This window comes from Epinephelus fuscoguttatus, linkage group LG23 (assembly GCF_011397635.1).
Source record: "Epinephelus fuscoguttatus linkage group LG23, E.fuscoguttatus.final_Chr_v1".
In the NCBI taxonomy this organism is placed as follows: domain Eukaryota; kingdom Metazoa; phylum Chordata; class Actinopteri; order Perciformes; family Serranidae; genus Epinephelus; species Epinephelus fuscoguttatus.
Genome location: NC_064774.1, coordinates 15,312,154 through 15,329,473, shown reverse-complemented (window position 1 = coordinate 15,329,473; position 17,320 = coordinate 15,312,154). Strand labels below are relative to the sequence as shown.

At 41.7% G+C, this 17,320-nt stretch overlaps 1 protein-coding gene across 1 annotated transcript in view; it reads right to left on the bottom strand.

Annotated features, from left to right (window-relative positions):
• LOC125884319 (uncharacterized) overlaps nucleotides 1–17,320 on the bottom strand; it is a 268,232-nt gene that overhangs the window by 101,213 nt on the left and 149,699 nt on the right. Inside the window, exons 34-36 of the mRNA XM_049569217.1 lie at nucleotides 3,894–4,172; nucleotides 1,984–2,286; nucleotides 721–999 (exon numbers count right to left, since the gene is read on the bottom strand). Of these exons, the coding sequence (XP_049425174.1) occupies nucleotides 721–999; nucleotides 1,984–2,286; nucleotides 3,894–4,172 (861 nt within the window). The remainder of the gene's footprint in view (nucleotides 1–720; nucleotides 1,000–1,983; nucleotides 2,287–3,893; nucleotides 4,173–17,320) is intronic.

Below are 17,320 nucleotides of genomic sequence, written 5' to 3'. Positions count from 1 at the left end.
AGACACGGGAAGTTACGCCGTAAGACACGGGGAGTTACGTCGTAAAACACAGGCTGTATTATAAAGTGCTACCCAGTGATACAGTTGTGGAGGGCTGCTACATTACAATGATCACCGGGATTGATTGGGATGTACAACTGTGTGTCGTCTGCATAACAATGAAAATGGATGTTGTATTTACGGATGATTATTAACAGGCAACATGACCGTTATGATTTCAAATATGGCTCATGTAGGACACATAGAAGAAAGAGCCTGTGAGCTAGTTCAGGCAGATAACTCAAGTCCAAAAGGTTGCTGAACTGAAACTTCTCCCGTTAATGAGGCCTGTAGGAAAACTACCGTGGTCGTATGTAGATATAAACAGCTCATTCTAAGGGAACGAAAACACAAATGACGCTTTTTTCAGATGATTATAAACCAATTATAACATAGTTATGAATACTATACACCATTTCTGCCAATAGATGCCCCTAAATCCTACACGCTGGACCTTTAAACCAGTCCTTTCATTTCAAATCCATCTGACAACATCTTGGATAATATAAAGAAATGATACTTGAATGAACCAAAGCTGATGAACTCTTTTAAAGGTCATCAAGTTTCACTCATTTTGAAAATCAGTTTGTATAATGCCAGTCACCTTCACATTTTCAAAACTATGTAACAGAATGTTAAAATACTTCAGAAACAAAATCTTTTAAATGAATTAAGACTCACACTGTATAATGATGTTGACTGCATTGCTGAACTGTCCTGTTTCAGACTCACACCAGTAGACTCCACTCTGCCAGTCACGGTCCATGTTGCATCTGGATCCAGTCATGGTCCCCCAGGAAGAAGAAGAGGAAGAAGAACAGTGTCTCGGGTAGCCATCTACAGAAAACCTGCTCACTCTCCACTCAGCAGAGTTTCCCTCACAGCTCAGTGACACAGGCTCTCTGCTGAAGTGTTGCATTCTGTCAGGACTCACTGTGAGAGACGCTGCTGAATGAGAATCTAAAAACACATAAAAAGCAGAGGAAGAATGGAAATTAAAAAAGGCCATAACGACAACAATCATTTGGTTTCCTTGTTGGTTTTAATGTGTTTAAATGCTGGAGTATAGACACAAAGGATCACACCAATACAGGTATATAATAGAATTTAAAATTACACCATGGAAACAATCCTTCAGGTTTAATGTGGATTTAATCATTTTGACAGTTGAGGCTGAAACAATTCTTAGTCATGCACCAGTGTAACACAGTGCATGTTATGCCATTAGTGCAAACGTGACGTGTGCAAATTGTGAAGGAACGTGCAGTTCATAGACTGCACAAATAGAAGGGTGCATACAGTACATTACTGATCTCTGGGTACAAAATTTCAATGTGAATGCCAAAAAATGAAGAGAGGAAGAAGAGAGCAAACATAAAACGTGAGTACATAACTGATGCCTAAAATGCATTTCGGAGAGGATTGTTGGATGTTAATTTACCATGTCTTAACTTAAACATTTAACTAATAATAAGGAATATTAATCCTTAAATAAAACACAACCATTGTACTGTTAATTGAAATTTGAAGCTTTTTTTTTTTAAGATTTTTTTGGGCATTTTTAATGGATAGGATAGATGAGTGTGAAGGGGGAGAGAGAGAGGGAGTGACATGCAGCAAAGGGCCACAGGCTGGAGTCGAACCCGGGCCGCTTCGGCAACAGCCTTGTACATGGGGCGCCTGCTCTACCACTAATCCACCGATGCCCCAATTTAAAGCATTTTTAAAAACATTATGGTTTGTGACTTGACATGTAATGCAGAAGCCTTACAAGATTGGGTTATGGATTTCCAAAGTCAAAGGTTTGAATAAATGTAGACAACAATATTATGTGTCAGGATGTTTGGAAAACTAAACTACTGACCTGATACTGGTGTGAGGGAAAGGTCACAACAAGTGCATTTATACAATCATCTGAGCATGGAAAAGTCAAACTAAACCTACCTCCAGACCAGACAAACTTAGGTCTACTGTAATGAGTATAATACACTGGATCTCCTCTTCCAGCTCTGCACACATATCCTGCTGTGTGTGTCTGTCCATCAACAATGTAGGAATCCTGTTCAGTCCCATGGATGCTGCCAGGTATCAGCTCATAGCTGTAGGAGTCGTCTGACAGTTTGGGAACAGCCTTATACCAGAAGAACCTCCATCCTGCAGATGGATGTTCAACACTGCAGTTCAGAGTTACTGAGGCTCCAGGACTCAGCCATAATGGAGACACAGTGAGGACAGGCTGAGGTATATCTGTTGGAAAGTGATTTCACAGAATGAAAAACATGTTATGATGTATTGTTGGTGTATTAAATGCAGTGCTTGTATCCTAATTCACATGTTAAGGTGCACTGTCCTAAAATACAGGGACCAAAATAACTTTTTGTTCACATTCAGCAAAATAAAAATGACGACTGATGACGTGTGTATGAGAGGGGTGTCCATTCTAACTCCCACTCAGCGTGAAATGAGAAAGTTTGTGCCCCCACTACCATCTTGGATACAGTCAACTCAAGTATTGAGCACCACACACCAGCTGAACCAGCTGTCTCATTTTACAGCTAAACAGTACACTAAACTATGTTGCTGATAACATTTGAAGGGAGACAAGGGAATGCAGTATCAGAATCAAAGATACCATCTTGTGAGATTCTGATGTTTTCTACCGCATTCATAAGGATTATAGTTTCATGGGAATCTGAGGAACGTCGGAACCAGTCATATTTCCATCCAGCAGAGCCTTCCACAGAACAGGTCAGTGTCAGAGTGCCCCCTACTGGTACTGTTGTCCTGCCTGCTCTCAGAGTGGCCACAGGTCTTTGTGTTGTTTGGTTTAGAATACATTTTTATTATTTATCTACTATTCATTATTATTTTCTAGGGATGTACCATCAAGTTTCTTTTTGCCTCAGATCTAATACATACATACATATATATATATATATATATATATATATATATATGTGTGTGTGTGTGTGTGTGTATATATATATTCTTGACAACTATATAACTCTGCAATGCATAAGGAAAAAAATCCCAGCATCCAAGCTCATCCTTAATGTGTTTGCATATTTCTTTTCAAATAAGAAAGTATAAATAAAAACAAACCAGCTCTTAAATCTTTTCTGCCTCATCACTATCTGGAGGGAATTTCTCTCTTCCTTTAAGAGAGTATTCTCCAGTGTTTATTGCTGCAGCGCAGCCTCGCCTGAGTTATCTGGATGAACTGTATTCAACTGAGAGTTTATTTTTGTTGTGTGTACACCCTTCATGCGGATTACATCAGTAAATTACTGCTATTACTTATTGGCTTTTTGCTCATGGGGCTTTTTCTATTTTTGCTCTCGCACTGACGTGGTGAGTGTGGTTTAGGTAGGACACGTAGAAGAAAGAGCCTGTGAGCTCATCCAAACACATAACTCAAGTCCAAAAGGTTGCCTAACTGAAACTTCTCCCTTTGATGAGGCCTGTAGGAAAACTACCATGGCCGTATGTAGATATAAACAGCTCATTCTAAGGGAACGAAAACACAAATGATGCTTTTTTCAGATGATTATAAACCAATCAAAACATAGTTATGAATACTATACACCATTTCTGCCAATAGATGCCCCTAAATCCTACACACTGGACCTTTAAACCAGTCCTTCCATTTCAAATCCATCTGACAATATCTTGGATAATATAAAGAAATGATACTTGAATGAACTAAAGTTGATGAGCTCTTTTAAAGGTCATCAAGTTTCACTCATTTTGAAAATCAGTTTGTATAATGTCAGTCACCTTCACATTTTCAAAACTATGTAACAGAATGTTAAAATACTTCAGAAACAAAATCTTTTAAATGAATTAAGACTCACACTGTATAGTGATGTTGACTGCATTGCTGAACTGTCCTGTTTCAGACTCACACCAGTAGACTCCACTCTGCCAGTCACGGTCCATGTTGCATCTGGATCCAGTCATGGTCCCCCAGGAAGAAGAAGAGGAAGAAGAACAGTGTCTCGGGTAGCCATCTACAGAAAACCTGCTCACTCTCCACTCAGCAGAGTTTCCCTCACAGCTCAGTGACACAGGCTCTCTGCTGAAGTGTTGCATTCTGTCAGGACTCACTGTGAGAGACGCTGCTGAATGAGAATCTAAAAACACATAAAAAGCAGACAAACAAAGAATGCAAACATTAAGCAAGCTATACTGTCAACAATCATTTGGTTTCCTTGTTGGTTTTAATGTGTTTAAATGCTGGAGTATAGACACAAAGGATCACACCAATACAGGTATATAATAAAATTTAAAATTACACCATGGAAACAATCCTTCAGGTATAATGTGGATTTAATCATTTTGACAGTTGAGGCTGAAACAATTCTTAGTCATGCACCAGTGTAACACAGTGCATGTTATGTAATTTGTGCAAAGGTGACGTGTGCAAATTGTGAAGGAACTGTGCAGTTCACAGACTGCACAAATACGAGTGTGCATACAGTACATTACTGATCTCTGGGTACATAATTTTTAATGTGAATCGCCAAAGAGAAGATGTGCACCACAATATTATGTGTCAGGATGTTTGGAAAACTAAACTATTGACCTGATGCTGGTGTGAGGGAAAGGTCACAACAAGTACATTTATACAATCATCTGAGCATGGAAAAGTCAAAACAAACCTACCTCCAGACCAGACAAACTTAGGTCTACTGACGTAACTAAAATACACCGGATATCCTCTTTGAACACCACACACATATCCTGTTGTGTGTGTCTGTCCATCAACAATGTAGGAATCCTGTTCAGTCCCATGGATTTTGCCAGGTATCAGCTCATAGCTGTAGGAGTCGTTTGACAGACTGGGGACTGCTTTATACCAGAAGAACCTCCATCCTGGAGAGCGATGTTTAACACTGCAGTTCAGCGTTACTGAGGCTCCAGGACTCAGCCATAATGGAGACACAGTGAGGTCAGGAAAGACTGGATCTGTTGGAAAGTGATTTCACAGAATAAAAAACATGTTATGATGTATTGTTGGTGGATTACATGCACTGCTTGTATCCAGAATCAAATGTTAAGGTGCACTGTCTTAAAATACAGGGAACAAAATAACTTTTTTCCCCACGTTCAGCAAAATAAAGATGATGACTGATGACATGTGACTTACAATCAGATACTCTCAATGTGAAAGCATCACTCCACTCTGTTGAAGACTTTTCATGTTTCAGTGTGCCCATACACCTGTACTCTCCGTTGTATGATGACAAAGCATATCTAATCATGTTTTCCTTTTGTTTTTCAGGTCTGAATGAGCTGGATGTTGTCCACTCATACTCCCACTCAGCATCTCCTCCATCCTCAATTTCACATGTAAGTATGATCTTCTCTTCAGTGTATATCTCAGACCGGTTGGGTCGCAGGGTCACAACAGCTCTGTTTGTAACTGTTCATGATCAAGAGGCCACAAATATAAAAATTAGAAAAGATTAAACATCAGACTCACTTTAGCGTAATCATTAACCAAAAATACACAGTGTATCATTTTTTGCATTTTATATTCCATATCATATTACCGACTGGATCACTGTACTCTGTGTAGTAAAGCGGATCTCCTCTTCCTCCTCTGCACCAGTAGAGTCCTCCCTGTGAGACACTGATTGTTTCATTTGAGAGGAAGACAACATCTTTTGTGGTCAGAGGTTCAGAAGCTTTATTGCCTCTGTACCAGAAGTATTTCCAACCAGATGATGATGATGATGATGATGATGATGGGCTCACAGAGCAGGTCAGCGTCACACTGCCCCCTGATGGAAAGTGTCTGCTCAGTCTGGCCTTTGGTTGTGCTGTTTAATTTAGACAAAGACATAAAAGTGGTCATTATTTCCCTGTGAATCAGTCCAGTTTGAAAGATACTCGTACTCGTCGTCCTCCGCTTATCCGGGTCCGGGTCACGGGGGCAGCATCCTCAGCAAAGAAGCCCAGACAGTCCTCTCCCCAGCCACTTCCGCCACTTCTGGGAACGCCTCGGGGTTCCCAGGCCAGCCGGGTGATGTAGTCCGTCCAGCGTGTTCTGGGGCGGCCCCGAGGTCTCCTCCCGGTTGGACACACCCGAAACACCTCCCAAGGGAGGCGTCCGGAAGGCATCCTTACCAGATGCCCGAACCACCACAACTGGCTCCTCTCGATGTGGAGGAGCAGCGGCTCTACTCCGAGTCCCTCCCGGATGTCTGAGCTCCTCACCCTATCCCTAAGGCTGAGCCCAGCCACCCTGCGGAGGAAACTCATTTTGGCCGCTTGTACTCGCGATCTCATTCTTTCGGTCACTACCCAAAGCTCGTGACCATAGGTGAGGGTTGGAACATAGATCGACCGGTAAATCAAGAGCTTCGCTTTCTGGCTAACCTCCCTCTTCACCACAGTGGACCGGTTAAGCACCTGCATCACTGCTGACGCCGCCCTAATCCGCCTGTCAATCTCCCGCTCCATCCTACCCTCACTCGTGAACAAGATCCCGAGATACTTAAACTCCCCCACCTGAGGAAGGACCTCCCCCCTGACCTGGAGTGGGCAATCCACCCTTTTCCGGCTGAGGACCATGGCCTCAGACTTGGAGGTGCTGATTTTCATCCCAGCCGCTTCACACTCGGCTGCGAACTGTCCCAGCAAGAGCTGGAGGTCAGTGTTCGATGGAGCTAGGAGGACCACGTCATCCGCAAAAAGCAGGGACGAGATCCTCCTGTCACCGAACCTGACACCCTCCACCACTCGACTGCGCCTAGAAATTCTGTCCATAAAAGTTATGAACAGAACCGGTGACAAAGGGCAGCCCTGGCGGAGTCCAACCCTCACCGGCAACAGGTCTGACTTACTGCCAGCCACGCGATCCAGACTCATGCTCCTTCGGTACAGGGACTGGATGGCCCTTAGCAAGGGGCCACCAACCCCATACTCCTGGAGCACCCCCCACAGGATGCCCTGGGGACACGGTCATAAGCCTTCTCCAAATCCACAAAACACATGTGGACTGGTTGGGCAAACTCCCATGCCCCCTCCAGCACCCTGGCGAGGGTAAAGAGCTGGTCCATGGTTCCGCATCCGGGACAAAAACCACATTGCTCCTCCTCAATCTGAGGATCAACTATCGACCGGACCCTCTTCTCCAGCACCCTGGAGTAGACCTTACCGGGTAGGCTGAGGAGTGTGATCCCCCTGTAGTTGGAACACACCCTCTGGTCCCCTTTCTTGAAAATGGGGACCACCACCCCGGTCTGCCACTCCAGAGGCACTGCCCCCGATGTCCATGCAATGTGGCAGAGGCGTGTCAACCAGGACAGCCATACAACATCCAGAGCCTTGAGATATCCAGGACGAATCTCATCCACCCCCGAGACCTCCGTCTCTGTTTCCTCACAGGAATACGTGTTGGTGGGATTGTGGAGCTCCTCAAAGTATTCCTTCCACCACCCGACAATGTCCCCAGTTGACAGCAGCTCCCCGCCCCCACTGTAAACAGTGTGAGCAAGTTGCCGCCTTCCCCCCTTGAGGTGCCGAACGGTTTGCCAGAACTTCTTTGGAGCCGATCGATAGTCTTTCTCCATGGCCTCACCGAACTCCTCCCACGCCCAAGTTTTTGCCTCCATGACTGCCGCCGCTGCGCTCCGCTTGGCCCGCCGGTACTCGTCAGCTGCTTCTGGAGACCCACAGACCAACCATGCCCTGTAGGCCTCCTTCTTCAGCCTGACGGCTCCACTCACCTCTGGTGTCCACCAGCGGGTTCGGGGATTACCGCCGCGATTTGCCCCAGCGGCCTTGCGGCCACAGCTCACTACCGCCACCTCGACAATGGCAGAGCGGAACAAGGCCCATTCGGACTCAATGTCCCCCTCTGCCCTCCGGACACGGTCGAAGCTCTCCCAGAAGTGGGAGTTGAAGATCATCTGGACAGGTTCTTTTGCCAGGCGTTCCCAGCAGACCCTCACTGTTCATTTGGGCCTGCCAGGTCTGCGTGGCGTCTTCCCCCACCATCTGATCCAACTCACCACCAGGTGCTGATCAGTTGACTGCTCTGCTCCTCTCTTCACCCGAGTGTCCAGAACATATGGCCGCAGGTCAAATGATACGACTACCAAGTCGATCATTGACCTGCGACCTAGGCTGTCCTGGTGCCACGTGCACCGATGGACATCCTTATGTTTGAACATGGTGTTAGTTATGGCCAAACTGTGACCCGCACAGAAGTCCAATAACTGAACACCACTCGGGTTCAGATCGGGCAGGCTGTTCCTCCCAATCACGCCCCTCCAGGTCCCGCTGTCATTGTCCACGTGAGTGTTGAAGTCCCCCAGCAGAACAATGGAGTCCCTGGTCGGGGCACTGTCCAGCACCCGTCCCAGGGACTCCAAAAAGGGCGGGTACTCTGAACTGTTGTTCGGCGCATAAGCACAGACAACAGTCAGGACCTGTTCCCCGACCTGAAGGCGCAGGGAAGCAACCCTTTTGTCTACCGGGGTAAACCCCAACGTACAGGCAGAGAGTCTGGGGGCTATCAGAAAGCCCACCCCGGCCTTCCGCCTCTCACCCGGAGCAAGTCCAGCGAAGGAGAGAGTCCAATCCCTCTCAAGGACTAGGGTTCCAGAGCCGGAACTCTGTGTCGAGGTGAGGCCAACTATATCTAGCCGGTAGCGCTCAACCTCTTCCACAAGCTCCGGCTCCTTCCCCGCCAGAGAGGTGACATTCCATGTCCCAAGAGCCAACTTCTGTAACCGAGGATCAGACCACCAAGGCCCCCACCTTGGTCTGCTGCCCAATCCACATTGCACCGAACCCAGTTTGAAAGATAATTAAAATGAATAATATAATCTCATCCAGCATTCTTGGTGGTGCTACAACTTACTGTAGAAAATGATATCAAATTATTTTGATCATCTTTTTAAATCAGTATATATTATTAAAGTATCATAAACTGAGGGAAATCAGTTGCAACAATGCTTCTGTTAAACATTTATTAACCACTAAAGCTGTTGGTTAAATTAACCTAACATGGATTAAAGTGAGCACAAACACACTTCTAAGAATGAACGACAATTTAAACACAGCTTTCTCTTTTTCCCTTTGTTAAGTGTCCACTGTGTCTAAGATAATGCAGAGAAATCATCACTCCACTTCACTCTGGAAATGCTAAAGTACATGCCTGCTGCTCTTTATCGCAAAATGCCCTTAAATTTTGAGACTCTAGAATGAAAACTACTTACGTTCCATTTTGAGTTTTACTGGTTCAGATTCTTCGTCCTCAAATTTACACATGTAAGAGCTCCCATCTGAAATGACTTGAACTGTGTTTTCTGAAGACATCGCTGACTGATGGTTTGTGTCTGTTTCAGTAAGTGATCCGTCTTTGTAGAAAACAGCATTCTTCTCCTTTGTCTGATTACGATGTCGACAGCGCAGGGTCACTGATTCTCCTTCAAACACAGTGGATGCAGGACTTTCCAGGATCACATCTTTGTCTGTGGAACACGGGTCAGTAGGTGTTTTATTAAATCATCTCAACAAATGAACATATCAGTCATTTGAAGAAACGTATCAACGAATCAGTGATTTATGTTTGTAACATTAGAACTTAACAGTAAGTTGGAGACAGAAGAAGCTGCTGACATCTCTGTTACTGTAAGAAACAATGGTAGGTTTGTTAAGTGTTGAAAAAGTACACTTCTCCTGTAAGATGGGTTAATTTCTCATATGTATTGTGCCTTATTCATTTGCTTTCGTTTTCTTTCACAGGTCTGTTTGTTACTTATCAATGATGGACAAAAAAGTACAGTGACACTGTACAAGGAAAGAATTTGTTTCCCTTTTTTCCCTTCAAACAACATTCACCCAAATCCCAACATATCTATTCTCTCACGTTAACATCAGACCTAAAGACAACCAAAATTGACCATCACTGAGATATTCTATTCTCAGACATGAAATAAAAAATCGTCAATACAGGAGCGATATCTGATACTAGGAAAGTAAAACAGATAAATGAAGTAAATAAACTAAATAAAATAAAATAAAATTATTATCACATGTAGGGTCCACATCTGGGTATATTCATGCCAATTTGGCTTTAGATATGTGAATACGGTAAATTACTTTAAACTGCAAGAGTGTATGACAACTGCACATCAAAAAGTAATGTATACGATTAAGATCAGTGAGAGCCTAGCAGTGATGGCCAAATGAAGCCTCATGAAAAACTTTCTTTATTTTCTGACCCCACCAGATGGCGCTCTTGGTTTAAAGATAAAGGCTGAAGGACTTGCATTGAGGTGTACTTTCAAACCTTTGTTGAACAGACAGCGCCATCTGGTGGCTTCAGAAAATAAAGACAGTGGTTCATGAGGCCTCATTTGGCCATCATGAGAGCCTAGGTCCTGTTCCCAAGCAGCTCCTAAAGCCACCATCGAGGGGCAAAGCAGTTTTGAAATAAGATTGTGAAGATGAGACATGATGCCTTTTGAAATGGGGTTGATAGAGAGAAATACACCAATAGGATTGGAGGTTCATGAGAAAATTGTGATACTAAATGTTGTACATAATGCTTGACTTGCAAGAAGAAGAGAGCATTTTCTACTATACCAAAGGTTTCTGACAATTAGGAAAAGGAAACAGTGATTTTCATAAAAAGAGATCACCAAAGCATCTCAAGTCTTTTTGTGTGCCAAATCTTAAATGCGGCATCAGCCAATGAGGGAACAAATAGATGATTAGCTGTAATAGGACTTTGGAGTGAGAAGGCCCTCATTCCAAAATGTCTCCTGAACTGAGTCCAGATTTGAAGGGAATGCTTAACGACAGGGTTGCTGATAGAAGTATCAGAGGTAAGTGGAAGCACAGCACCTGAAAGGGCAGGTAAAGAGACTGGACTACTGGTACAGACCTCCATGACTACCCAAGCTGGACACAAGGGTTCATGGTGAAAGTACATCCAATACATCATACAACAGATATTCACTGCCCAGTAATAGTATTGAAAATTGGGGAGAGCCATTCTCCCCCACCTGCTTGGGTCTCTGCAGGAACACTACGTGATGGGGGGTGCTTCCCATTCCAAATGTAGGATAGCATTAAGGGGTCAAGGGCCAAAAGATCCTTATTCATTTTCACAAAGGATAAATATCAGATGGTTGTTGGTTAAGTCTTACTTTTATAGTCATGATACAGAAATACAATATTGCATCTATAAAGCATCAGTGAAGCTGGTCATACTTTCTTAATCTCTAACTAGCTTCTACACTATTAAAAAACAACTTCATTATACATTATATATTACTACCTTCCCAAGCAGGGTGATCATATATACATAAATGCTTAAAGTGAATGTGGTCATGGTAGTAAAACTTATCACCTACCTGATACAGTTAGAGAGACTTTATTACTTTGTTTTCTAGAATGTGCTGAGCGCTTGTGATCACCAATGCACTGGTATTCACCACTGTCGTCTGTAGACAGAGATTGTGATGTATATCTCTTAACTGAGCCGAAGGGGAGAAATTCTCGACCATTCCTGTAGATTACGTAATACCAGTCGGTGTCTTTTCCCATCCTCATGTCACATATGAAGGTAACAGACTCTCCGGTAAATAAAGTGGACCAGTTTGGTTCAATGGTCAGCACAGCATCTATAAAACCAACATAAACATTGTGTTTTCTTTATTGTATTAATTAAACACTGCCGAAACAGAACACACAGAAAATGGTGAAAAGTGATGCAGGTGTTGAATATTTGTCTCCAGTGAATATATAAACAAGAAGAAGTATAATTACCTTGAGCATGTCCACAGTAGAGGAGTAGATTCAGTGCTGAGATAAAAATTGGAACTTCATCAGACATTATCAAACTTAAAGGAATGATCAATTATAATAACCTCGGACATTTCTTTCATTAATGGCGACAATTCTTTAAACAAAGTCAGTGGTGTACTCACAGAAAACCCCCAGCACACAGAGCAGAGTGTGCCCCATCTTCACACTCAACAGGGTGTGCCCCATCTTCACACTCACGACTGTTACTCTGCCTCTGAGAAATGCTTCTACGCTGTGTAAAGAAAAAGCTCAGAATGTGTGAATCATATGATGAAAGATCAGAAACTGTGGGATGACAGAAGATGCATTAAATATTAATACTGGACAGGAAGTTTTATCTCACTTCTTCTTCTGAGTCATTGCATTCTGTACTTCCTTCCCTTTTACACAAAGCTCTATGGGGTGCCGTTTGTAAAGTGTCTCACGCTGAAAATAACATCAACATTTTGCCACATTTAGCTTCAAACAATGTTTAAAAAAGTATTGTGAATTTTTTAACGTCACCTTTTACCACATTTACAGCAATATTTGTTAACTTAGAAATATATTAAATAGTTAAATCTAAATATTAAATGTGGCACCTAAATGTTAAATGTTAAACCAAAATCTAAATATTAAATCTAAATCTAAATATTAAATCTAAATATTAAATCTAAATCTAAATGCTAAATATAAATATAAATATAAATGTTAAATCTAAATATTAAATCTAAATCTAAATCTAAATGTTAAATCTAAATATTAAATCTAAATCTAAATCTAAATGTTAAATCTAAATGTTAAATCTAAATATAAATGTTAAATCTAAATGCTAAATATAAATATTAAATATAAATCTAAATCTAAATGTTAAATCTAAATGCTAAATATAAATCTAAATGTTAAATCTAAATGTTCTGGGTGAAACTAAATATTTAGCTAATATGCAAATTCACACTGCCGGTCACCGGAAGTACCAAAATAAAAGCTCGAGATGGTCAGACTGTGTTTATAGAATCAAATAACGAATTAAAACCTACTTATCGGGGGAAATGGACACTTGAACATACATTAGCGTGATAATAACTACCTAAAATAACAAGAAACGTGTTTGGAGAAATTTTATTTGATGTTTACTTTGAGTTGTTAGTGTCCCTTCTGAGGGAATCACCTTGTTGTTTACAAATACTTCCGAGTAGAAAACCAGCGGAGTTTAGCTACACATATATATGCATATCTCACATTTTTCACGTCACTGTATCACCGTTTAGACTAATCTGGTGTTTGTGAAGTCTATAAACACTATGACTGAACAAACATTACTATCACGTTCTGAAATTAATAACATGGTTATCGTAGATTAGCGGGGCTAACTGTTAGCTGTTAGCCCCGTTAGCAGTGTCTGTAACGACTCACTAACTCTAAACGGTCCGTGAAGAAAATATTTTTTCCAGCGGATGTCTTAGTTACAACATGATTGAGCTAACTGGAGTAGTTTCATGTCGTATCCGACAACGGGAGACATTTAACAGATGACGTCCTGTTAGCTTTGCTGCTGCTGCAGCCACTGATGCTTTCTAGACATCGTGATTTCCCAAAACTGAATAAATACCACACATCGCAACACAAAACTGCTTTGCTAGCTCAATCATGTTGTAACTAAGACATCCGCTGGAAGAAAATATTTTTTTCACGGACCGTTTAAGAGTTAATGAGTCATTACAGACACTGCTAACAGGACTAAGAGCTAACGGTTGTTAGCTTAGCTTAGGTTGTTAATCCCTCCGAAGGGACACTAACAACTCAAAGTACACGTCAAATAAAATTTCTCCAAACACGTTTCTTGTTATTTTAGGTAGTTATTATCACGCTAATGTATGTTCAAGTGTTCATTTCCCCCGATAAGTAGGTTTTAATTCGTTATTTGATTCTATAAACACAGTCTGACCATCTCGAGCTTTTATTTTGGTACTTCCGGTGACTGGCAGTGTGAATTTGCATATTAGCTAAATATTTAGTTTCACCCAGAACATTTAGATTTAACATTTAACATTTAAATTTATATTTAGCATTTAGATTTAACATTTAGATTTAGATTTAGATTTAATATTTAGATTTAACATTTATATTTATATTTAGCATTTAGATTTAACATTTATATTTATATTTATATTTAACATTTAGATTTAACATTTATATTTAGATTTAGATTTAATATTTAGATTTAACATTTATATTTATATTTATATTTAGCATTTAGATTTAGATTTAATATTTAGATTTAGATTTAGATTTAATATTTAGATTTAACATTTAACATTTAGGTGCCACATTTAATATTTAGATTTAACTATTTAATATATTTCTAAGTTAACAAATATTGCTGTAAATGTGGTAAAAGGTGGCGTTAAAAAATTCACAATACTTTTTTAAACATTGTTTGAAGCTAAATGTGGCAAAATGTTGATGTTTTTTTTAACGTGAGACACTTTACAAACGGCACCCCATAAAGCTCGCCCAACCAGACTGGCTTCAGTGTGTGGTGCAATTACTCTGAGAGCAATAATGGTGCTTAATGATAAACTGAATTATAGTGAAATAATCCCTATTTACAGTATTATCAGAGTTTTTGGTCTAAAAAAGTACTTTTATAGATTTCATATTTTGGCAGATTTTTTTTAATGAGAGATAAGAAATAAATAAACAAAAACCATAGGTAATCAACAGCTTAGATCACATAGTTGTCACAATAAATCTTAGAGATGGATATTAAAACAAGGGCTGCATGTAAAAATAAAATGACATAATTGTGAAAACAGCGTAGGAATGTTTTTACATTTACATTACATTTTATGATGCATTGATAAGATGAAATTGGTCACAGCTACACACACAGGAAGTGTTGCTGACTCCTATGCATAACTGAGCATGCGCTCTGTCCAGAAATTAGATATTTGTTCTTGCATTTTGCCATAAACATCATAAAATAAACAGCAATGACCAAATGTTGCTTTTTTAAAATGTTATTTCTTGCTCCAACTAGAAACGGAGAAAAAGCAGGCCAAGGCACCGCCTGTCATTATGAGAACATTAAAGGGCCACTGTGTAAAATGGGTTGAAAACAGTGACATCAGTGGTCAAATTCTAGATTGCAGGGCTCACTCGCTCACCCCTCCCGTCGGGTAAATGACGGTGGCCTCGTAGCGACAAAAAGCCTTGCGCAGACAAGAGTTTTTCAGGAGTAGGTCTATCTAGCGACGAGGTGAATGTTTATTTAGAAATCTAAACCATGTTACAATGTTGTAATGAATCCCTCACAAGCAGGAGACCAGAGGAGCGTTTGGGGAAAAGGCCAGTTTATTTGAGCACTCCAGAAACTCTAGTAACACTCCAGGGGGTAAAAGTCCCAAACTTTGACTCTTGTAGCGTAACACACACACTTCATACACACATACTCACTTACAGTACCAAGCGGGGACCCCCTCCCCTCTCTGCTCCACCAATCTCCAGCTCGCACACTGACTGACAGCGTAGCCTGTAAACAGAGCTCAGCTGTTTATTTAGCCTAGCGATATCTCCGGACTATAGTAGCTGCAATGGATGACTTCGAACACAATTTTGAAGAGTTTCTTGTAGCGGACACAGACCCAGAGCCATACCTGTTTGAGCCGGAGCATACAGATGAGGAACTTGGATGCTGAGCGGGTGAGGAGAGAGGTTGAATCCTCTGCTCCCATTTTGCTGCACAGAATTGGATTCGGTGCTACCATCGTTGGGGAGATATATCATCATGAGGAAAAGCGCCGCAGAGAGTGCATCACAAGGAGTAAAGTTGCGTCTTCTTTTCCTCGCAGATGACGGTTCGGGTTCATTCTCTCCTGTTGCGTGGTAAGTGTGGTCCATTCGCAACTACTAAAAAACTTTTCACTACTCTCCATCGACGAACTACTAACACTCTGTGCTGTTTCCTCCTCCCTTCTTCCTTCCTTCCGCTGTCTTTGTTGGTTTATTTATACACGCAAAACGCGTTCTCTGGCTTATATATATGTATATATATATATACAGTACAGGCCAAAAGTTTGGACACACCTTCTCATTCAATGCGTTTTCTTTATTTTCATGACTATTTACATTGTAGATTCTCACTGAAGGCATCAAAACTATGAATGAACACATGTGGAGTTATGTACTTAACAAAAAAAGGTGAAATAACTGAAAACATGTTTTATATTCTAGTTTCTTCAAAATAGCCACCCTTTGCTCTGATTACTGCTTTGCACACTCTTGGCATTCTCTCGATAAGCTTCAAGAGGTAGTCACCTGAAATGGTTTCCACTTCACAGGTGTGCCTTATCAGGGTTAATTAGTGGAATTTCTTGCTTTATCAGTGGGGTTGGGACCATCAGTTGTGTTGTGCAGAAGTCAGGTTAATACACAGCCGACAGCCCTATTGGACAACTGTTAAAATTCATATCATGGCAAGAACCAATCAGCTAACTAAAGAAAAACGAGTGGCCATCATTACTTTAAGAAATGAAGGTCAGTCAGTCCGGAAAATTGCAAAGACTTTAAATGTGTCCCCAAGTGGAGTCGCAAAAACCATCAAGCGCTACAACTAAACTGGCACATGAAGACCGACCCAGGAAAGGAAGACCAAGAGTCACCTCTGCTTCTGAGGATAAGTTCATCCGAGTCACCAGCCTCAGAAATGGCAAGTTAACAGCAGCTCAGATCAGAGACCAGATGAATGCCACACAGAGTTCTAGCAGCAGACCCATCTCTAGAACAACTGTTAAGAGGAGACTGCGCGAATCAGGCCTTCATGGTCAAATAGCTGCTAGGAAACCACTGCTAAGGAGAGGCAACAAGCAGAAGAGATTTGTTTGGGCCAAGAAACACAAGGAATGGACATTAGACCAGTGGAAATCTGTGCTTTGGTCTGATGAGTCCAAATTTGAGATCTTTGGTTCCAACCGCCGTGTCTTTGTGAGACGAGAAAAGGTGAACGGATGGATACCACATGCCTGGTTCCCACTGTGAAGCATGGAGGAGGAGGTGTGATGGTGTGGGGTGTTTTGCTGGTGACACTGTTGGGGATTTATTCAAAATTGAAGGCACACTGAACCAGCATGGCTACCACAGCATCCTGCAGCGACATGCCATCCCATCCGGTTTGCGTTTAGTTGGGATCATTTATTTTTCAACAGGACAATGACCCCAAACACACCTCCAGGCTGTGTAAGGGCTATTTGACCAAGAAGGAGAGTGATGGAGTGCTGCGGCAGATGACCTGGCCTCCACAGTCACCGGACCTGAACCCAATCGAGATGGTTTGGGGTGAGCTGGACCGCAGAGTGAAGGCAAAGGGGCCAACAAGTGCTAAACACCTCAGGGAACTCCTTCAAGACTGTTGGAAAACCATTTCAGGTGACTACCTCTTGAAGCTCATCGAGAGAATGCCAAGAGTGTG